This window comes from Mixophyes fleayi, chromosome 7 (genome assembly GCF_038048845.1).
Source record: "Mixophyes fleayi isolate aMixFle1 chromosome 7, aMixFle1.hap1, whole genome shotgun sequence".
Lineage (NCBI taxonomy): Eukaryota > Metazoa > Chordata > Amphibia > Anura > Limnodynastidae > Mixophyes > Mixophyes fleayi.
The window spans coordinates 70648128-70671654 of record NC_134408.1 but is presented as its reverse complement, the minus strand read 5'-3'; the positions used below and the strand labels follow the sequence as shown (position 1 = coordinate 70671654).

The following is a 23527-nucleotide window of genomic DNA, read 5'->3' as shown; positions in this document are numbered from 1 at the left end:
AAGCATATTTTTTGCTAAAATCGCTTGACAAAAATAGCTTACCGCACGGATTTGTCGTAGTTGGGAGTTGTCAGCCGTTGGAGGGTTCCAGATGTCCCCTTAACCGGTCATCAGGCTCCCGGGATTACGGCACCAAGAAATGTCAGAGGTATCCTACCGCTGGACTTCATTAAAGTCCTATTAACTTCTTGTTCACATGTATTCTGGTATAAATCACCCAAGGAGAAGTAATTAGGCCAGGCCTGAGAGTTACATATGACACAGACAGAAAATGTATGTATCAAGTTGTAAAAAAGCTCTACCTTTATTAGGTCACAGAAACAGATATATACATTAGGACAAACGGTAGTGAGAGGGAGGAGCCCTCTTCTAAGCCAATAGAATCTATATATCAAATACTATTTCCAGTAAAAGCACGCCTATACAGTAATTTCTCGTAAATGCATAGTTCTAAGCTCCTCTTTTTTGAATTAACACCATATTTAGCCTAAGCTTAGTTAAAAACTACAGTTGGAACAGGAAACACGGGAAATCTGTTGAGATAGCAGTGAGTTACATTTTAGTATTAACCTCTTCATGCCTCCTTCACACATATTAATAAAAAAATTGCATATTTTCCTAATGTCCAAAATAGTCCTTTCCACTACCCTAATATTCCTGAGAATATACCTGTAAATCAAGTAGAAGGAATCCACTATTAAATTCTCTCACCAGTTATCATCTTCTGTATCAATGTTATTATGACTTATTCTGAATTCTTTTTTTAATTTTGAAATATGTCACATATATTTATCTATTTCTTCTTCTGGGTTTGACGTAGTATTAGAAATGTACGTACACTAATACACATCATAAACCGTTTCTAAAGTGTGACAATATCCACTACTTTGTGCAGTTAAATAAGCTAATATTAATCTATGTTGGATTAATTTCGTTTTATACGCTTGAAACTATTTGGAAACATATCTAAAAGTGTCATCATAAATTTCTGTAATGTTATCCAACAAATAAGCTAATTATTCAATTGCTTTAATATTATTTAAATATCCCACATGTCCATGAGTTAAAACATTTTCAAAACCTACCCTTACTTTGTTTATATTTAGTACTTACAGTTTTTACAGACCTCCTCGTTCTGTGGTTTAAGTTCTGAGTAATCATGTCAACCAGATCTTGATGTTCGATGATAAGTGTACTAGGAATTAATTCTCCAATATAACATATACCTTCAGAATTCGGAGGTAGCCATTTATATGCTCGCCTTCCACATATGAAATACAAATTCTCAGGAAGTGTATATGGTATATCAGATATTAAACTATGAGCTGCCTCATAGCCCAATTCACAAGTGGTCCGATTAGCAGAATGTATCGTCCACCTAATTATATTCCCACTCTATGTTATATTAATCAATTTTTCAATTATTGTTAAAGAATTAAACTGTACAATCCTCAAACGTTCCTTTATTGTTCCTAAATATATTTTCGGTACTTTATAATTCACTACTTTCTGTTGAACCGTAGGTTTTGTAGTTTTATTATAACATGTTATATTTTCATGTATCACATTATAATACTCTATCAATTTTATATGTGGTGGCATTGTAGTACTATACTCTTCTTTCGTTTTATTACCACATTTCTTTTCACCTAATTTTACTTTCATTTATAGGAAATGGTATAAGACCAACATTATAATGTCTATGAGGTACTTGTATATAAACCCAACACTCACTAGTATTAAGTTTCTTCCTATTAACTAATGAAATACATCTATTGAATGTCGATCACTAAAAAAATTTGGATCATCTAAGCACCATTGTATGCATAGTTTTTCCATATGATGCTCACAATATTTACAAATACATGCTTGTGTTGAAGATAAATCTCCACAATGGTTCTGTGATGCATCTCATTTACCTCTCCTTTCCAAAACTGTTACATTATTGTTCTGTTGTCCATTTACAGGGCTGTAAACATACAGATCAAGAAAAATACCAATTGCAAACATGATTAATGTTAAAACAAATAGCAATGTCCATAATTTCAAATTTGTCTGTGGACCAATTAACTCTGAATACCAGTTTCTTTCCGTCTTTACAAGCTTTTCATCCCCTGACTTCGTCAAGAGGAGAGCATCTTGCCTTTGTAAGGGCTGAGACATTATTATGGTCTCAGAAATATCCCTTACTTGTAGAATAAAGGTGATAATTATCTTCTCACTTGTTTAAGATTGACTGCTTTCTTACAATGGGAAGCGTGTATCCAAGTGCTTTTTTCTTTGACCTTTATTGCTGTTGGCGTCGTTAATAGCACGAGATATGGACCCTCCCACCGATCAGTCAACGATCCGGATCTTAAGAAATTTCTTATCATCATCCAATTTCTCGAATTCAAATTATGACAGGCTCCGTCAATCGGAATCGGTTGTGTGCCTATCACAGCAGCTTGAATCTGTATCAACTGTTTAGTAAACGATAGAATGTAGTTAAGTCACATCATTAACTTGGCTTTGACTGGTATTGCAATTCAGAGTTAAATTAGGAATTTTTCCAAACAGAATCTCATACGGTGATAAATTGAGAGGACCTCGAGGGGTTAATCTGATAGCATGTAAAACTATTGGCAATGCGTCAGGCCATAGCATCCTCGTTTCCTTGAATACTTTAGACGGTTCACTTTTAATAATTCCATTTTATCTTTCAACTTTCCCACTACTTTGTGGATGGTACGGTACACAAAGCTGTTGTTTTATACCTAATAATTCACACATTTGCTTAAAAACAGATCCAATAAAATGATGACCTCGATCAGAAGAAAGTACCTGTGGTATGCCATATCTACATACAAATTCTTGTTCATTTTTTTTTTAGCTGTAACATTAGCGGTGGCTTTTGCAACTGCGTAACCTTCAACCCAACCACAAAATTGATCAACACATATTAATACAAATTCTAACATCCTACACTTAGGAAGTTAGATAAAATCAATTTGAATTATTTGAAATGGGCCGTCAGTTGGTGGCAGGTGATTAGGTATTTTTACTGCCTTCCCTGCATTACTCTGTAGACAGATAATACATGAAGCACAGTACCTGACAGCTATGGCTGAAAATCCAGGTGCATACCAATACATATGGACTATATTCTTCATAGCAGTCTTACCTGCATGGGTTAATCCATGACTCATTTGTGCCAATGCTGGTAAGAGTGCTCTGGGAGCTACAGGCTTACCTCCCTTTCCACGGCACAGTCCATCTTTACCAATTTGACATCCTGCCATTTCCCATCGGGCCTTTTCCTGTGAAACACAACCTTTTTGTATCTCAATTAGTTCCGTTTGATCAGGTATTACAACATTTAGAATTTCAGTATTTTCAACAATCTGTGCAATATCTTTTTCTTCTACTTTCTTAGCAGTTAAGTTAGCTCTATGATTTCCTTTTGTTACTTCATCATGTCCTATGCGCTTAGCATTTAATAAGTGCTACCTGTTTTGGTAACTGAATAGCATTCAATAATTCATTCACAATTTCATGATGAGCGACTGGTGTGCCATTAGCTGTGATGAAATTTCTTTGCCATATTTCAGCATAATCCTGAACAACACCAAACCCATATTTACTATCAGTGTAAATATTTACTGTTTTATCCTCTGCCAATTGACAAGCTTTAATTAATGCTTTTAATTCAGCGTCTGAGCAAAATGTGGAACCGATAAGCTTTCAGAATATACAGTCACATTATCATCCACTATTGCAAATCCTGACTTCAATGCTCCTGTATCATTTCTTCTATGACAACTGCCATCTACATAGAAAATTAAATCAGGATTTCGCAATGGTATTTCTTTTAAATCTGATTGTGATGCAGTAGTTTGCTGCATGTATACAACACAATCATGTGGTTCATGAGCAAAATGTTCAAAATTCTGATGTTCACTTTTGTTTTCATCCTCCTCATCTGATTCACTTAATGCCAAATTATTATCATCTGTATTTAAATATACCTTCCCCTCCTTTTTAATCTTATCAGATTCAATATCAGAAGCAATAGGCAATCAGAGTAGCTGAATATTTAAAACGTTACATCTGACAAGTGTAATATTTGGAGCTATTAGAAGAATCAATTCCCATTTTGTTAGTCTGGCATTTGTAACATGTCTAGTCATATGACAATTTAAAAGCATTGTTACAGCATATGGCACTCGAACAGTAAGTGGATTTCCCAAAACTATATAAGCACATTTGTCTACCAACATAGCTGTGGCTGCAACAGATTTTAAACAATTTGGAAGCCCTCTAGCCACGGGATCAAGTTGCTTACTGTAGTATGCAACAGGTCTGGGGATATTCCCAGGGGGCTGTGTCAAAACACCAGCTGCATGACCTGAATATTCATGACCAAACAAAGTAAACGACAACTCATAATTTGATACATTTGGTTTCAATTTAACAGAGATTGGGCTAATCTTCATTTTCCCAGTCTCATTTAAATCTGTAGTCCACAACTGACTAGCTACATTTTCTAGCATGTCATCTACCATTTTATTTAGCCCTGGTTGTTAGCACCATACAAGCTGAATTTCATATGTGTCGTGATAAAGCATATTAGCATCTATATCAAGAGCTATCTGCACTTCATGTCTATTTCTCTCAGGTATGTCTAAAAACACTCCATCCGGAGTACAATATATTGAACATCCTAATTTACACAACAAGTCTCTACCTAACAAATTAGAAGGAGCATTTGCTGCCAATAAAAAAGAATGTTTATCTGTGACAGGACTTTAAGTGACCTTTTATCTGGCTCTGTTTCTTTTAAAGAAATTACATGATCAGCGACTCCTATAGCAATTCTGTCAGTAATTGGTAATGAAATTTCATTTTTTAATACTGATCTTGCAACTCCCGTATCAATCAGAAATTCATGCTTATTACCATTAACTGTCATATTTACAATGGGGTCTTTTACATTGGTTTTTAATACTGGACACATGTGCACAAGAGCTGCTGGAGACCGTTAATCAATATTATCCTGAGAAGTTGTTGTTTGATCTGGTCTTACCCGATTGTCTCTGCTTCCTAGGCTTTCTGCAATACTTGGCAAAATGCCCCCTCTCCTGGCAGTTATAACATATCACTTGTGATCTGTTACTTCTGTCAGGATATGCATTAACCCTTGCTTCAGGTTCAATCCCCTGAATAGTGGCTTTAGCTGCTTGCATTTGCAAATTGATTAATTTTGTTTCTGCTTGCACCTTTTTAATTACCATATTATCCTCATGATGTGCAGCAATTGCGGCTAAGGTATCAATATCTTTCATAACCCAGAGAGGGTCATGAATTTGCACTCTGACTTTTAAATTATTTTTCAACCCTTCCACAAAAGCACTAGTCAAAATACTTTTAAAATCCGCTTTTGCAAACACATCAAAAACACCCGAATAATTTACAACTTCTCTTCTGAATCTAGCATTATATTCTCTTACCCTTTCAATTGTACCCTGTTTAATCAAAAAAACTTTAGAACAATCTAAAAATTTAGCCATAGCAAAATTCCACTGTACATAAATTTCAACTCTTGCACTATTGCTAGGGGTTTGAAAATCAGCCTCATTTAACCAAAATTGCAAAGCTTGCATTTCTTTACCTTTTAAAAACACCCTTTCCTATTTCTCCTAAGACATTTATTTTAAAATGTCCTTTTTCTGTAAATTCAGGACACCTTGTTAACCATTTATGCACATAATAAACAGACCTTTTTCCGTATTTATGGAACATAATAGCCACTGGAGAACCAGGGGGAAATTCTTCCAGTGTGGTTGCATATCCTTCCATGGCGCAGCTTATCTTTTTTATACTCCAGTCAGTCTGCATCATGGTAATACAGGGCTACAATCACTATTAATATGCAACTCCCCGTTTACCGTCTCCAACCGTTATTAGGGAATCCACACCTTATCTCGTCAGATAAATCCTGGACTTATCACACACATGTTACACACACTGCTATCTTAGGCCTTATAGTGTATTTTTATGTTTCACCGTAAGTGACTTGGGACTATTCTTTGCCTCCTTCAAAAGTTAACCATAAGTGATATTTGAATTCGGCAACTGACCTGGATTCTGGCCTCGTAAAGAAAGCCCAATCACACTCACATACATTCAATTATTCATATCATGGTTAACAAGGTAAACCCAGGGGTAAATGTATCAATATGCGGGTTCTTCAACACCCGCGTGTTCAGCCTCTTCCGCGATTAAATTTCAAGCGGCGCTGCATTGTAAAGGGTTAACTTCCTTTTACAATGCAGCGCCGCTTGAAATTTAATCGCGGAAGAGGCTGAACACGCGGGTGTTGAAGAACCCGCATATTAAAACATTTACCCCCAGTCTCTGAGTAATGAACAGAAAAGAGAAATTCTAATTGGTACCAAATCTATGCTTATACATCTATACAAACATATAGACAAACAATTAAAGATACGTTTGCAATTTCACACTTACAGAGATAACTATAAATACCTTTTCAGCAAACCCAGAGAGTGGGAGACAGAAATATATAATCATAAGATAAAAATATATTACCTTTGTGGCCACAGTTGAGTATATAATTTCCTCTCCCCTCTTCTAGAAGTGTTGGCTGATCGATAATTATAGATATTTCGGTGGGCACCTCCATAAATGTTAACGCATAAATGATTAAAAAAAATATAAGTATTTGAAAAAGCAAAGGTTATCTTTATTCTTACAAATTGCATATGCAATGGCTTGTATTCAACATGAAACAGGCAATCTTCTCTATGTAAGACACAGGTTATATGGAAGTAACACCACCCCTCTTACATACGTCACTAATCACTTCACATACTTTAAAGAATATACCTCATAAGGACAAAGTTGGTTATATATATTCTCTACAACCTCATCATAGTACATAGATTTCTATGCCTAAGCAGGTCAAAGGGCATATGTGACCTCTTACACTCGTCTCTCTATATAGCATGACAACTGTTAACTATTTTAACATCCTATGAATATATGCCCTATTGTGGGGTATAACATACTAAAAAGATTTTAACCCATTGAACAGAATACAGAAAATCATTTGACCATACAGATTTTATACATCAACATTGTTTTATCCAACATATATTTGTACCATAACTTATTCCATTACATTCAGCCACGCTGGCTGATGCATCACCTAGCAGCCAGCCCCAATGTACTGTGCAAACAAAGGAACACCCCTCTTCTGTTTGTCAGCACCCCTCCCCCAAATAAGTTCCGTCGTCAAAGCCGGAGACTTCTAGCCAGCCTCCGCTCCACCGCAGCTTGAGAGAAAGTGTTATGGCTGCAGGAAAATCGGCTCCCTCCAGATGGACTGTCCCACAACCCAAGCACCCCAGACTCATGCCTCTAATCAGTGTCCTGGGGTCTGGCTTACTTGTCTAACTGGCCCAAAGAGACTGTTTCATTGGCAGTATATAGTATCGTGGCACTGAGGAAATTACTCAGCGGAGAGAGTCACTTGTTTAGGCACTGTCGTGAGCCCCCATCTTATTGATGCTGCCTCAGTATTGCAGGGTCGCACTACCAAATTTACTGTCACAGATGAACTGGAAAGGGAAGTGCCTGTAGCAAAGGTCTATTTGGACTGTGGAGACGGCCAGAATTTTCTATATGGTGCAGTTATTGATGGTTTCTCCACCAATGTGATCTTGGAAAGTAAAGTTAGGGTTGGAATTGTGACCGCATTTCTTAAGTCCCATTGCCCAGAGGCAAGCTGCCAGACTACAGTCTTCAGAATCTACATCTGCACAACCCAGCCCAGAGGAAAATGCCCTCAGCTGCTAGACAACAGCCTTACCAGCAACCACAGCATCAGCCAGCCTCGATGTAAAGAGTCAACCTGCAAAATCTTCAGGAACCAGATATCTCTTTGCCTCTGGAAAGACTATGTTCCTTAGCAGCACAAAAGATGTTGTCTCTGGCAAATCTGACCTTGCGGGGATGCACAGTGATGCTCCTGCACCTAGCAGTTTGCCAGCTCCGGTGGTGAGTATATTTGACCACCGTGACCTCCCTTTGACTGACCCCTATTTGACTGTACCTTGTAACCCCAACATAGAGCCCTCTGCAGAGTGTCCCTACCTAGATGATAGTGAGGGATGCAGGAAAGAGTTCAGGGCAGCTCTGGTCTCTCGCTGGAAGGCTTGAGACACCAAACTGGCAGCGGCCTCTAGGGGATGGAACTGGGGAGTGTGACTTGGCGTAAAGGATTGCTGTACCAGGTAGCAACGAAGGTAGAATGGGTCCAGGTACAAGTTCAACTGGTGGTCCCACAGAGCTTTTATGTACAAGTGATATCAGTTGCCCACGAAATCCCTAATGCTGGACACCAGGGGAGAGACAGAGCACTGAAGCGCCTGACACAGAACTTTTTCTGGCCTGGAATGTTAGATGACGTCCGAGCCTACTGTAAGTCCTGTGATGTGTGTCAGCGGCCCGGCCTCCCCAGTGACCGGCTGTGGACATTGTAGGTCTCTACCTGTGCCCAGTAGATCAGGATAGAGATACATCCTCACTGTGGTGAATTATGCCACAACGTACACTGAGGCTGTAGTTCTTTCCTCCATAACTGGAGAAGGTAACGGACATGCTGCTTGTTATATTTAGTACAGTAGGGTTAGCTAGTGAGATCCTAACCGATCAAGGGACACAGTTCATGAGATTTCATTACATTTTTCCTGTCTTGCTAAAAAGATAGACAAACTACATGAATAATGCAACCATCAAGTAATTTAGGTAATCACAGATCATAATCAGCTATTTATATAGCACCACTAATTTCACAGTGCTATTCAGAGAACGCACTCACATCAGCTCCTACCCATTGGAGCTTACAGTCTGAATTCCCTAGCATACACACACACAGACGAAGGTCAATGTAATAGCAGCCAATTAACCTACTAATATGTTTTTGGAGTGTGGGAGGAAACCGGAGCACCCAGAGGAAACCCACGCAAACACAGGAGTCATGACCCCAGTGCTGAGGGGCAAGAGTGCTAGCCACTAAGCCACCAGGCTGCCTGATGATAATTGTGTAAAGTAAATTGCGTTAAATCCAAGATTATAGAATATATTACATACCGTTGGTAAACATTGGTAGTAGTATATCGGACGTTGTGGTGCCAGCTAGGATCAGGGAGCTGGGTTGCTCTCTCCCCATTCCCCTCCCCCCTTCCTCGCCAACATGTGTGTCAGCAACGATATATAATGAGCTCTGTTTGACCATGTAATGTAGTATTATACAATCTGAGCTTCTGGAGACTGCTAGTACCTTAAACTAGCATGTAACTGTCCTTATTAGGACTTCTTGAACTAATAAATTTCACTGCTTCAAGATCCTGCTTTGATGCCTACTTGCCTGCTGTAATTCTTGTGAGCTACAGATTGGTCTAATCAAATCCGTTATCTGGCTGTTCTGAGGTTGGGTCCCAGCGTCTAATAATAACTCTCTGTCCAATACCCTGCAGCTCTGGCCAGTGTCATACGCCAGGTGTGACCATCCACAGCAAGCATGACTGTAAGGAAGAGGTCAGGTTTACCAGCCCAGGTGCACAGCAAGGGGGTGCATTAGAAGCGACAGTTCTCCAGAAGGAAGGAGTTCTAGGTGCCTGTGTAGGAGACTAGTGGTAACAGCTGAATTATCCTACATTTATTGTGCAGTTGGCATTCTCACTTGGTGAATGACTGGTAGCAAGTTGAGAAGTGGTCAGTAATTCAGTTACTGACAGTAAGAGAGAAATCCAGATAAACTGGGCAGGAAGAACATTCCTTCATCCTCCTTCACCATACAGACTGGGTGACGAAGTAAGCCCTCCCGGTCACAGCACTACTAATTAAAATAGATTTATACAATAAGTTATCTATAAGTGATCCAGCCACATTCCCTTCTCTTTTTAACAAGAATACATAGGATAGAATGGTAACACCACCCTGCTGTGTATTCAGGCTAAAAAGATCTGTTGGCAAATTGCATGAAAAGACTTAATTAGCACAGGATTTTGTTAGGGTAATTTTACCTCTCCTTTATCAAGTCCCTTCAGATATAAGTGAGATAAGATGCTGGTTAACCAGGAGATCAGTAATCAAGACACAGACATGCCAATGTCAAGAAAGAACTGAGCTGTGCTCATTTACTTGTGGGATACATTTATACATGAAAATTCGTTTGATCTGGTTATAAATAGAAACACATGATTGATATTTTCCTGAGTAAATATAAATCTTCTGACAAAGCTAGTTAGTTCTCTTCATGTCACTTTTATGGGTTCTTATCAACTTTCACTGGAGCCAGTACTCCCAATGTCATCATCCATTATCCCATGTGCTAGGCCTCCATCCGGGGTCTTTGAGATAGGTCAAGGCTGGAGCTGGTGATTACACTGAATGTATTTTTAAGGCAAATACCAAGATTTTTAACTCCTTCACATATCATTATTACCATTATCGTTGAGGACCTAGAAATGCTCTCACAATTTGCTTTCTTACTTTCTTACAAAAACTAATTTTCTTCAAGATATACCCACTGCATCAAAAATAATTACATTTTAAATACGAAAATCAGTACAGTTACAATGATATACATTTGTGCACTGCGTCACTAATTAAAATAAATTGATACAGTAAGTTATTTCTAGGTGATCCAGCCACAATGTTGCTCTGTATTTGTGTATAAATGCCTAATTCCTTAACAATGCATGGATATATATTTGTTGTTTTGCAAAATATGGCAAAATGCCTTATAGAAGTCTACAAATGGACTAAAATTGAGTAGAAGGTATCAATTTTAATTTTCTGGTTCATGAGACTACATAATCGCCTTCATCTTTCAATGCATATGAGCAAGGCAGTTACACATCCCTCTCTCCCTCCCTCTGTGTGTGTGTGTATTTATATGTGTACATATATATATATATATATATATATATATATATATATATTATGAAAATCTATAAAAAAATATTTTTTCTTCTTCTTCTTAAAATCTTTTCTTTTATTCTAGATGGGGTTTGTTTTGCTGGTCAACAATCAATATATCACCCTCCAACATCGACTAATGAGATACAGAGCTCACACTTGCATGAAAATGATCTAGAGTGTCATTCTTATAAGAATTCCAAAGAGGCTTCTAAAGACTCGAGGGACAAATTTTGCAAAAATGAACTGTTAGTTGGCTCTTGCTTACTAGGCACGTCAAAAAAGCGTAGACTGATTGCAGAAGAAACCCTGTCTGGTGATTTAGTTGATCGCGATATGGAGACTAAAGTGGAAAGGGAAAAGAAGAAAAGTGGCCTTCATAGGGTACTTAAGATCGGAGAACATCACTCTCCATTTATATCTGAACTTGTGCCAAACCGCTGGTCTGGAAACAATGAATCTCAATGCAAACACCCTCTTCAGAACTCTCTTCTAAGTAACTGTAATCATGGTGATTCATTTGTTAAATCTATTTCCTCGGAGGAGGAGAGATGTGTCAAAGACCAAAGTAGGCATGATGAGAATATTAGGCCAATGTGTTATACAAACTCCATTCAATCTAAACAGTCTGAATCTATTTTGACTACAGCTACAAATTTGGGTGTGCCTTGCAACTGCCCTTCTTCACAGTCTTCAAATTTCTTGTGTAAATTAGCCTCCCCTTCCACATTACCCACACAGCCCCTCCACTCTTCTATATACAACATCAACCCACAAGCCAAGAAGACGAGCAGTGAGCTAAGGGTTTTAGCACCAGGCTCTGTGCCCACTGTTGAGGCTTCTGACGAACAGAATGATAATATACAGGTTTGTTCCCAAACTCGGGACTTTAAAGATAAAGTGAGGAATTCAGAAGAAATGGTTGAATTCCCTCTTCCACACATTACCCAGGAATTTTTAACAAATGATCTGACCAGTGTAGAATCTTTTCGAGGACAGGGTTCTGTAATTTGCTGTAATAACTCTCTGAATTGCCAAGATGTATCTGATTCCTTCCTGAACACTCCTGGACATACCTCCTTAGAGAAAAGGACATTTTTTCCTAGTACTGTTCCTACTCCTTGCAGGCAGGGAGACCGCACCAAAGAAACATGCCAGGTTTTTGGATTAAAAGATTCTCATCAGCACACAAGACATTCCTTTGTGAAAGTTCCAGAACAAAAAGTGAAGCAGTTAGAAATTGGTGATTGTAACACTTCACAGATGGCTGTTTTAGTAACACAACATTCCCAAGTGAGCCAAGGAAAAGAAGAAGCAAAGAAACTTTGTGCTGAATCCAAGACTTTGGGTCCTAGCAAAACCAATTCAGAAACTCCACACTTATCTGTTCATTGCGAGCGATCTGCCATGCGGAGTCTTATTAAATATAGTGGGAACTTTGCTAAGGAAGCAGTTGCTTGGCAAAGTAGTGGCAAGAAAAGCCCTTTTGGGGGTCTTGGCAACATGAAGTTGAATGAATCCCAATTAAAAGCTGTCAAGGTCCAGACTATGTGTCAACAAGAGGTTAAGAAAGACCCAGATAGACATGAGAGTGCTATGTCCCTTACCAAGGATATAATGGGTTTTCAGGGTGACTTAGAAGTGCGGAATCCACCTGTCGGCATTGCTGTGGCTGTTGCTCGACAAAAGGAGTATAATGGAAGTAAAGTGATCCCCTCTAAAGGTAGGACAAATTACTGTTCTAAAATACATTTATGTTTGTAGAAGAGTTTTTAGGAAGCAATTGTTCTCCTGTTATATATAGCTTTCTGTCTGAGATTATTTGATTTGTATACTGTTTGTGTATATCTAGCTTGTGAGCTTGTATGAATATGATTTTAAAATCTAATTTTATTTGTTTCAAATTTTATTATTATTGACAAGATGAGGTCCTTTTCAAAATTAATTCTTTATGGTGGTTCAGTTTGAAAGTTGTTACTACTTTGTTTATTTCCATAGTTTGCATTTGATTCATATAACTTACTATATACTTTTCATTTTGCATAGTTATTGAACTATCCCATTGCGAAAAATCGAAATATGTTTTGCAATTATTTTTATTTCCAAACCTTTACCTATCGACAAGCTAGGGCAGTCAAGAAAATGTGACTTAACTCTGCTATTTCACTACTTGATTTTCTCACCCCTGTTTATGTTTCTTCATATATAAACAATAAATTGTCGTGATCATTAGCTATTAATATATGCTCCAAATATAGACCACATTGCAAAGTATAGTGTGTTTTTAAAAGATTTTTTTTTTTTTTAACTTTATACTCCCTTATGGAATGATAAACAGTGTGGTTATACACCATCAGCTTTAGTGTGGCAAGCTTCTAATCTGGTGGACAGGACAACTTTCCAATTAACTGGTACTGGTAATTCTTTCAGAAGTGCTGAGATGCAATAGCCATCAGCAAGTTGATCGTTACTGAGGTGCTTGAGAATAAGTGTCTCCTGAAATGTGTTAGTCCTAGATGTTGGTCTCCTGATATTTTGGTAGTTGGGCGGTTTATTAAAAATCGTAGAATTTTCTCTAAATGTTTGTTTTTTTTCTCCACATTTTTCATCTTAAGCACATCTAAGTGTTAACACCGAAAAACTTTGGTTGGTCTATTAACAGCAATAGCAATCAAGTAGATTTTAATTGCTTACATGTTTTGTGATTTAGCTGCTGACTGGTGTATTAAGGTACTTTACAAATGTATAAAAGTACTGCACAAATGCAGTTGCGTGCCTATATTTTGCGAATGCACCCGATTTAATGAGAAAGTTCATAGATTTGTGGGTCAAGAAGGTGGCATATGTGGAGATTCAACATTTTGCACATCCTGATGGTAGCAGCTGGTTGGATTGTAGCATTCCTTGCTAAGCGTGAACTAGACACATGGATGCTTCTACTATTAAACCACATGCAAAATAATTTATATTTTTGGACTGGCTTGATCACCTAGAAATAACTTATTGTATACATTTATTTTAATTGGTGGCACAGTGCGCCAATGTTTTTCATTGCAAATGTACCTATTTTTGTATTAGAAATGTATCGATTTCTGAGACCGTATGTCATGATTTGTTTTTGTAACTTTTCTAAAGGAAGTACCATGCTAATTAAGTTTTTGTTTTTTTATCTGAGTGACACATCTTTTTAGCCTGACTGCACAAGAGTCTTTTCATTCTGTGTCTTAGGTTTTCTACCTTAATAATGTAACAGCAAGTAATTTAGGGAATTGCAGGTGTGAATTTTGTTAAATTTAAATTGTGTTAAATCTAAGTTTAGAGAACATATTACATCCTGATGCTAATCATTGGATGTAATATCTCAAGCTTTGTGGTGACAGCTAGGAAAGGAGGCTGGTTTACCCATTGCCAACATGTGTCCGAAACTAAATATAAAGAGCTCTGTTTGACCATGTAATGTATTTTACTATCTGTATCTTCTTGATAATCACCAGTTCCATTAACTTGTGTGGAGAAGTCCTTGTCAGGACTCTTGCGTAATAAAATATCACTGCTTGAAGATTCTGCCTGACACCTATTGCTTGCTGTATCCTGTGACTAACAGGGTGGCAAAGTAAGCCTGTCCAGTCGCATTGCAACATTTTTTCTTATTTATATAATATTGTCTAAGAGATGGATTTATGGTGGCATACACTGCTTTACACTAGGGCCCATAGCAATTTTCTCCTCACAAAAGGAGTTGACTATCTGAAGTGACGGGGATCAAGTTTTGGCTGAAATTTTTGAATGTGGCAAATATGATGCTCTTGAAGGCTCAACTGAAAAGCGCTTTTCTAGATTTCATTAGAGAAATATAATAAAAACATTCAAGGACTCCAAGTAATGTGTATTATTATCATCACACAATGTATGTTTGAACATTCTATTCTAGGAACCATCAGGCGGTAGCCAGGACATGCTCTACATAGTTTAATGCCATCTGCACATATAGACACCTCCCATTATTAGTCTATCTATATTTTACGTCAGATTTTTTTCTTTTCCTTCCCCTTGGCTTCACAGCTGATCTGTTATCAAATCTAAGGAAATCGGAAGGAAATTAAAAAAAATAAAATAAAAAAATCTGTCATGTTTCTTTTATTAAAATATTATCCATAAAATAAAACAGAATACAGGTGTGGCTGGGTTCACTGTTCTTGACATGTGCTCCGGCACCACCACGTGTTTAAAATAATTATTAATAATGTAAATGTATTTAAAATGTTCGCTGCTGAGACGGGAGAGTAACACCTCACGCTGCAGCATCTAAGGGAATAATTCTTTGGTGTAGGGCGCTGGGGAGTGTGAAATGTGTAACATATCGGCGCAGCACTGAACGGGATAAGCTCCGGCGCATTGTGTAAAAATATGTGGAAAGTATCTGTAAATGTATTATTGTGTGGGTTAAGTGTATTTGTTTCAAAGAAGAGTGTTCCTACTGCCTTGTTGGTCCAGTAAAGATCTTGGGGCTCCTCCGGTGGGTTTCTGCCACCGCGCCAGTTCCTGTCCATGAATCCGGAGGGCTGTATTTCCGTAGGGTGCCCCAATACTTGGTGGTCCAGTGGGGGGTGGGGGACCGGAAGCCTGGGGGCTGCTGCCCTGAGGTCTGGTCACTCTTCCTCTGGTACTATTTCCAGCCAGATGGGAGTGCCAGACTGAGGCAGAGTCCCTGGAACTATATTTAGGTGGGAGATGTGATAGGATGGACCGCCTATGCCACCCTGTCTGTTGTTGCTGGGAACCGGCTGGGCTTACTGTGCCACCTTTCCTTTTCTTTTCCCAAATGCGCCCTCTAACCGCAGTAGGAAGGGCTTAAGCTGCTGCCACTACTGGACTCCTTACCGGAATCCAGAACAGAGTTCCTTCTGGGTAACTGTTGCTGCTAGTGTAACCTGTTGCTGGTGTACCTGGGGTGATAACTCTGACCTCTTACTATGGATCAGGGTTTCTGTGGATAGATCCCTCCTGGCCTATCACACTGGCCAGAGCTGCTGGGTAGTGGGCAGAGCGGTGCTACCGGAAAGCTGGGTCCAAACCTCAGAACAGCCGGGAACGGATTAGAGTTGGGTCTAATCTGTAGGTCACTGGAATTTCAGCATGGAGAAGTTTCCAAGCAAGTTTTTGAAGCAAGTGATGTTTATGTGCTTTCACATTGGTGTAAGGTACCAGTGATCAGGAGGTCAGAAGAAACCAGAATGTATTAAAAATATACAGAACGGAGCCTTTTTTATACACATTTGGAGATTAATCTTAGCAGGAGGCTAATCTGTCCTCCTGTCCCTTAACCAATCTGGGTTGATTCATGCAGCCTGCACGTGAATCAACCCAGAGAGTTTAACACCTTTTAACATTGCTGCCAGGAAGAGGGGTTCTCAGCCCACTTGCCTCCCCTAGAGCCTCTCTGTCTGGGGCAAGAGATTTATCCTTTAAATCTCCCACCCAAAGTTACTTCCAGGGACTTTACTCCGGGGTCTGGCTCTCCCTCTTGTCTGAAAATAGAAACAGAGAGGGAGAGACAAGGTCCCGGGGCAGCAGCCCCTGCCTGTCACTAGCTGAAGCTCTTTGACCTCCAGCTAGGGACTTAGCTTCCTGGGACTCCCAGGAGTTGCTGCACCTCCTGGGCCCTTTGGATTCCAGGAGGCTGGTTGCTAAGCCTCTCCGGTAGCCACTGAAGCTGGCTGCTGGAGGGTGAAGGGGATCCAGCCCCAGCTGGATCAGCATGGACAGGGTAAGTTCTTCTCTTTATTATATACATATACATTACCACTGTACATTTAGAACACATAGTTACAGTCCCGGCGCCTAAACTTCTAGTGCTGCAGCCCCTATACAGAATAATTTATTTATATACTGTGACAGGATGGACTGCCTATGCCACCCTATCTGTTTTTGCTGGGAACTGACTGGGCTTACTTTGCCACCGTTCCCTTTCGTTATCCCAAATGCGCCCTCTTGCTGCAGTAGGAGGGGCTTACAAAGGCTGCCACCACTGGACTCCTATACCGGCATCCAGAACCGGGTTTCTTCTGGGTAGTTGACACTGCTAGTGTACCTTGTTGCTGGTGTACCTGGGCTGGTACCCCTGACATACATAGTAACATAGTAACATAGTTGATGAGGTTGAAAAAAGACACCAGTCCATCAAGTTCAACCTATTTTGGATCTCCTGCGATCCTGCACTTATATTTGAAATTAATCCAGAGTAAGCAACCGCCCATCTGTTTCAATTTTGAAAATCCCCCCAGACTCAATATTGCAATCCAATTTTTACCCTATATCCACTACTATCCTTTATTTTAAATTAACGGTCGTATCCCTGGATACACCTTTCCGCTAAAAATTTGTCTAACCCTTTCTTAAACATATCTATTGAATCTGCCATCACAACCTTCCCTGGCAATGAATTCCATATCTTGACTGCCCTTACTGTAAAGAACCCCTTCCTTTGCTGGTTGTGAAATTTCCTCTCCTCTAACCTTAGGGGATGACCACGTGTCCTGTGTATGGTCCTTGGGGTAAAAAGTTCCCATGAAAGCTCTCTGTATTGACCCCTAATGTATTTGTACATAGTAATCATATCTCCCCTTAGGCGCCTCTTTTCTAAAGTAAACATGCCTAAACTGGCTAACCTTTCCTCATAACTTAATGACTCCATACCCTTTATCAATTTTGTCGCCCTTCTCTGAACCCTTTCTAGTTCCAAATTATCTTTTTTATAGAGTGGTGCCCAGAACTGTACTGCATATTCAAGATGAGGTCTTACCAATGATTTATACAGTGGCAAAATTACACTGTCTTCCCTTGCATCTATGCCCCTTTTTATGCATGCCAATACTTTGTTTGCCCTTGCAGCTGCTGCTTGACATTGAGCACTATTGCTAAGTCTACTGTCTACGAGCACTCCCAAATCCTTTTCCATTATAGATTCTCCCAAATTAATTCCATTTAATTTATAGATTGCGTACTTGTTTTTGATCCCTGAATGCATAACCTTACATTTATCTGTGTTAAACCTCATATTCCATTTAGCCGCCCAATCCTCCAGTTTATTTAAGTCCCTCTGTAGAGAAGCTACATCTTGCTCTGATTTTATTACCTTACAGAGTTTAGTGTCATCTGCAAAAATAGAAACTTTACTCTCTAAACCATCACCAAGGTCATTAATAAATATATTAAAAAGGAGTGGTCCCAGCACGGAACCTTGAGGAACTCCACTTAAGACCTTTGAGCAATTAGAAAATGTTCCATTTATCACAACTCTCTGTTCCCTATTCTCTAACCAGTTTTCGATCCAAGTACAAATTTTGATTTCTAGACCCAGTTCCCTTATTTTGTAAACCAACCTCTTGTGTGGCACTGTAGCAAAGGCCTTTGCAAAATCTAAGTAGACCACATCTACTGTCCTGCCCTGGTCTAAGTTCCCACTAACTTCCTCGTAGAAACTAATTAGATTAGTTTGACATGACCTATCCCTCACAAATCCATGTTGATTCCCACTAATAATTTTATTGCGTACCAAGTAATCCTGAATACTGTCCCTTAAAATACCTTCCAGTAGTTTCCCCACTATTGATGTCAGGCTTACAGGTCTATAATTCTCTGGTTGTGATCTCGTCCCCTTTTTAAACAACGGCACCACATCTGCTATTCGCCAATCCCTTGGTACTGAGCCTGATGAGATTGAATCTCTGAAAATTAAGAATAGCGGTCTAGCTATTTCCGAGTTTAATTCCATAAGGACCCTTGGGTGTATGCCATCTGGACCTGGAGCTTTATTTATCTTAATATTCTTCAGTCGCCTTTGGACTTCTTCCTCTGACAACCAAGTATTAATTAATGGCATGGTTTCATTTCCATTTTTATGTATTACTCCTGCCATTTGTTCCTCTCTGGTAAATACTGAAGAAAAGAACGTGTTTAATATCTCTGCTTTTTCCTTAGTATCATTTATCAATTCACCCATCTCACTTCTTAGTGGTCCTATATTATCTTTTTTAATCCTTTTGCCATTTATATACTTAAAAAACTTTTTGGGGTTTGTCTTACTTTCTTTTGCAACGTGCCTTTCATTTTCTAATTTAGCCAATCTAATTTCCTTTTTGCATGTTTTATTACATTCCTTGTACCTATGGAAGGACTCCTCTGACCCTTCAGACTTAAACAATTTAAATGCACGCTTCTTCCTTTGCATTTCTTCCCTTACCTTTTTATTTAGCCACATTGGTTTAGACTTAATTCTTTTACATTTATTTCCCATAGGAATGAACTTATACGTGTATGTTTCCAACAACATTTTAAAGACAGCCCACATTTCTTCCGTATTTTTTCCTTCAAAGGCTTTGTCCCAGTCTATGCTCTTTATAGACTCCTTTAGCATATTAAAATTTGCCTTTTTAAAGTTCAAAGTCCTAGTTGATCCCTTATACTGTTGTTTCTGGAAACTAATTTCAAATGAGACCATATTATGATCACTGTTTCCCAAGTGCTCCTTTACTTGAATATTTGATATTACGTCTACATTGTTTGTTATTACTAGGTCCAGTATAGTCCGGTTCCTAGTTGGTTCCTCAACGAATTGGGACATGTAATGGTCTTTTAGCGTGCTCAGAAACCTATTTCCCCTAGCTGTACCGCAGGTCTCAGTACTCCAATCAATGTCCGGATAATTAAAATCCCCCATAATTAAAATTTGACCTAGTTGTGTAGCCTTTTCAATTTGCTGTAGAAGTTGGGCTTCCTCAATCGTACTAATATCTGGCGGTTTATAGCATATCCCTATCAGAAACTTCTCTGAACTTTTTCCTCCGCTGGATATTTCCACCCACAATGCCTCTATATTATCACCAATATTCTCGTATATAACTTCCTGAATACTTGGTTTTAATTCTGGCTTAATATAAAGACATACTCCTCCTCCCCTTTTATTTACCCTATCCCTCCTGAAGAGAGAATAGCCTTCCAAGTTGACTGCCCAGTCATGTGTATCATCCCACCAGGTCTCAGTAATACCTATAATATCATACTGCTCATTCATTGCTACTAGTTCTAACTCCCCCATTTTACCTGTCAGGCTTCTTGCATTTGCAAGCATACACTTAAGTCTATTGGCTCCCTTAGGTATTTCTTTTTGCTTTAAAAAGGGCCGCTCCTTATCGGCTATGCTTCCCTTTCCCCCCTCTCCACCCCCTTTACTCTTGTTAAATTCCTCCTTACTACTCTCAATGTCTATCCCATAAATACTTGCTTGCCCCTTCCCCCCGGAGCCTAGTTTAAAACCTCCTCCAACCTTCTAACCATCCTCTCCCCTAGCACTGCAGCCCCCTCCTCATTCAGGTGCAATCCATCACGACAATAAAGATGGCAACTGACCAAGAAATCAGCCCAGTGCTCTAAGAATCCAAAACCCTCCTTCCTACACCAATCTTTTAGCCACGCATTAACCTCCCTAATCTCCCGCTGCCTCCCTGGACTAGCGCGTGGCACAGGTAGTATTTCCGAAAATACTACCTTGGATGTCCTTGCCTTAAGTTTGCGACCTATGTCCCTGAAATCATTCTTTAGGACACCCCTTCTTCCTCTAACTCGGTCATTGGTGCCAACATGCACCAAAACCGCTGGGTCATTCCCAGCCCCTCCCAACAATCTGTCTACCCGATCTGCAATATGCCGAGCCCGAGCACCCGGGAGACAACACACTGTTCGGCATGCACGGTCCCGGTAACAGATTGCCCTATCTATCTTCCTAATAATTGAATCCCCTACCACCACAATCTGCCTGGGTCCCTGAGTAACTTTGGTCCCCTCTGTGCTGGAGAGACCATTCCCCTGGTTGCTAGAGGAAGCAGTGTCATCCAACTCTACCAATTCTGAACTGCCTTCCACAGTATCTTCATCCAATCTGGCAAATCTGCTGGGATTGCCTAGCTCAGAACTGGCCTGCCTCTTCCTCCCTCTGCTACCCCTAGTAACTGTTACCCAGCTGCCTACCTGTGCATCCTCCTCTGTCTCTGCTCCACCCTGCTCAGCTAACGCATCAACGGTGAGCTGTAAACTCTGCTCCAGGTTGGCAATGTCTCTCAATGTTGCAATGGTCTGCTTTAGATCAGTTACCTGGGCTTCCAAAGAGACCAATTGCTCACATTTCTCACAGAGGTATAAACCTTGGAACACTTGCTCCAAGTGTGCATACATATGACAAGATATGCATTGAGTGAGATCATCAAGCCTGCTACTACTCATCTTATTATGGCTAACCTAACTTCTTATAGCCTACAGTGAACTTTAGTACTAGCCTTTCCTAGCCACTTACCAGTTTAAACCCCTTCCTGGATTCAACTCCTTAATGGAACCAACTCCACACTTTAAACAAAAACAGCACTTGAAATCAAAAAAGCAGTGAAATCACAAGCTCAATGAAATCGCTTGCTACCTCCTGTTAAATAGAGCTTGCACTAACCAGCTGTATCAACTATGCAATTAAACCACACCCACTAGCTCTAACAGAGAGGAAAAAAACAAAAAAAAAAAACACTTAATAAACACACAGAAAAACGAATCCCGTTCAATAAACACACAGAATAATTCCCCAAACTATATCACTCTCTCAGCACAGCACAGCAATCCTTAATGGAACCAACTCCACACTTTAAACAAAAACAGCACTTGAAATAAAAAAAGCAGTGAAATCACAAGCTCAATGAAATCGCTTGCTACCCCCTGTTAAATAGAGCTTGCACTAACCAGCTGTATCAACTATGCAATTAAACCACACCCACTAGCTCTAACAGAGAGAAGGAAAAAAACAAAACAAAAACACTTAATAAACACACAGAAAAACGAATCCCGTTCAATAAACACACAGAATAATTCCCCAAACTATATCACTCTCTCAGCACAGCACAGCAATCCTTAATGGAACCAACTCCACACTTTAAACAAAAACAGCACTTGAAATCAAAAAAGCAGTGAAATCACAAGCTCAATGAAATCGCTTGCTACCTCCTGTTAAATAGAGCTTGCACTAACCAGCTGTATCAACTATGCAATTAAACCACACCCACTAGCTCTAACAGAGAGAAGGAAAAAAAAACAAAAAACACTTAATAAACACACAGAAAAACGAATCCCGTTCAATAAACACACAGAATAATTCCCCAAACTATATCACTCTCTCAGCACAGCACAGCAATCCTTAATGGAACCAACTCCACACTTTAAACAAAAACAGCACTTGAAATCAAAAAAGCAGTGAAATCACAAGCTCAATGAAATCGCTTGCTACCTCCTGTTAAATAGAGCTTGCACTAACCAGCTGTATCAACTATGCAATTAAACCACACCCACTAGCTCTAACAGAGAGAAGGAAAAAAAACAAAAAAAACACTTAATAAACACACAGAAAAACGAATCCCGTTCAATAAACACACAGAATAATTCCCCAAACTATATCACTTTCTCAGCACAGCACAGCAATCCTTAATGGAACCAACTCCACACTTTAAACAAAAACAGCACTTGAAATAAAAAAAGCAGTGAAATCACAAGCTCAATGAAATCGCTTGCTACCTCCTGTTAAATAGAGCTTGCACTAACCAGCTGTATCACCTATGCAATTAAACCACACCCACTAGCTCTAACAGAGAGAAGGAAAAAAAACAAAAAAAACACTTAATAAACACACAGAAAAACGAATCCCGTTCAATAAACACACAGAATAATTCCCCAAACTATATCACTCTCTCAGCACAGCCCAGCAATCCTTAATGGAACCAACTCCACACTTTAAACAAAAACAGCACTTGAAATCAAAAAAGCAGTGAAATCACAAGCTCCTCTTACTATAGATCAGGGTTGCTGTGGATGGATCCCCCCTGGCCTATCACACTGACCAGAGCTGCAGGGTAGCAGGCAAAGCTGTGGTACTGAGAAAGCTTGGGTCCAAACCTCAGACAGCCGGTGAACGGATTCGATTTAGGGTTTAATCTGTAGATCACAGGAATACAGCAATATTGAAGATGTTTCCAAGCAGGTCTTTGAAGCAAGATGTTTATTTGCTCTCACACACTGGTGGCAGATACCAGTGTGATCAGGTCAGATGAAAACAGGGCCCTTTTAAGAACATTTTGGGCCCCCGGGCACAGCAGTGCACCGGGGCCCCTATATATACAAAAAAAAAAAAAATGATTATATATATGGGCCCTACAGCCCAGGGGGGCCCGTCGGAGGCAGCAAAAAAAAAAAAAAAAAACCTGAAAAAAAAGAAGAAAATACTTACCTTGCGGTCAGCTGGCGATCCGGCTCCCCCCCTGGACTCCTCCTCCGTCGCGCTCCGCATTCGATGTCGGGCGTGATGATGTCATGCCCGACATGCACTGTGAGCGCCGCACGAAGGAGGAGACCATGGAGGGAGCCGGATCGCCAGCTGACCGCAAGGTAAGTATTTTCTTCTTTTTTTTCAGGTTTTTTTTTTATTGCCGCCTCCGATGGGCCTCCCTGGACTGCA

At 39.6% G+C, this 23527-nt stretch overlaps 1 protein-coding gene across 5 annotated transcripts in view; it reads left to right on the top strand.

Annotated features, from left to right (window-relative positions):
• TNRC18 (trinucleotide repeat containing 18) overlaps nucleotides 1-23527 on the top strand; it is a 655441-nt gene that overhangs the window by 29048 nt on the left and 602866 nt on the right. For all 5 annotated transcript variants that reach the window (XM_075179957.1, XM_075179958.1, XM_075179955.1 and 2 more), the window contains one exon: nucleotides 11072-12709. In XM_075179957.1, the coding sequence (XP_075036058.1) occupies nucleotides 11072-12709 (1638 nt within the window). The remainder of the gene's footprint in view (nucleotides 1-11071; nucleotides 12710-23527) is intronic.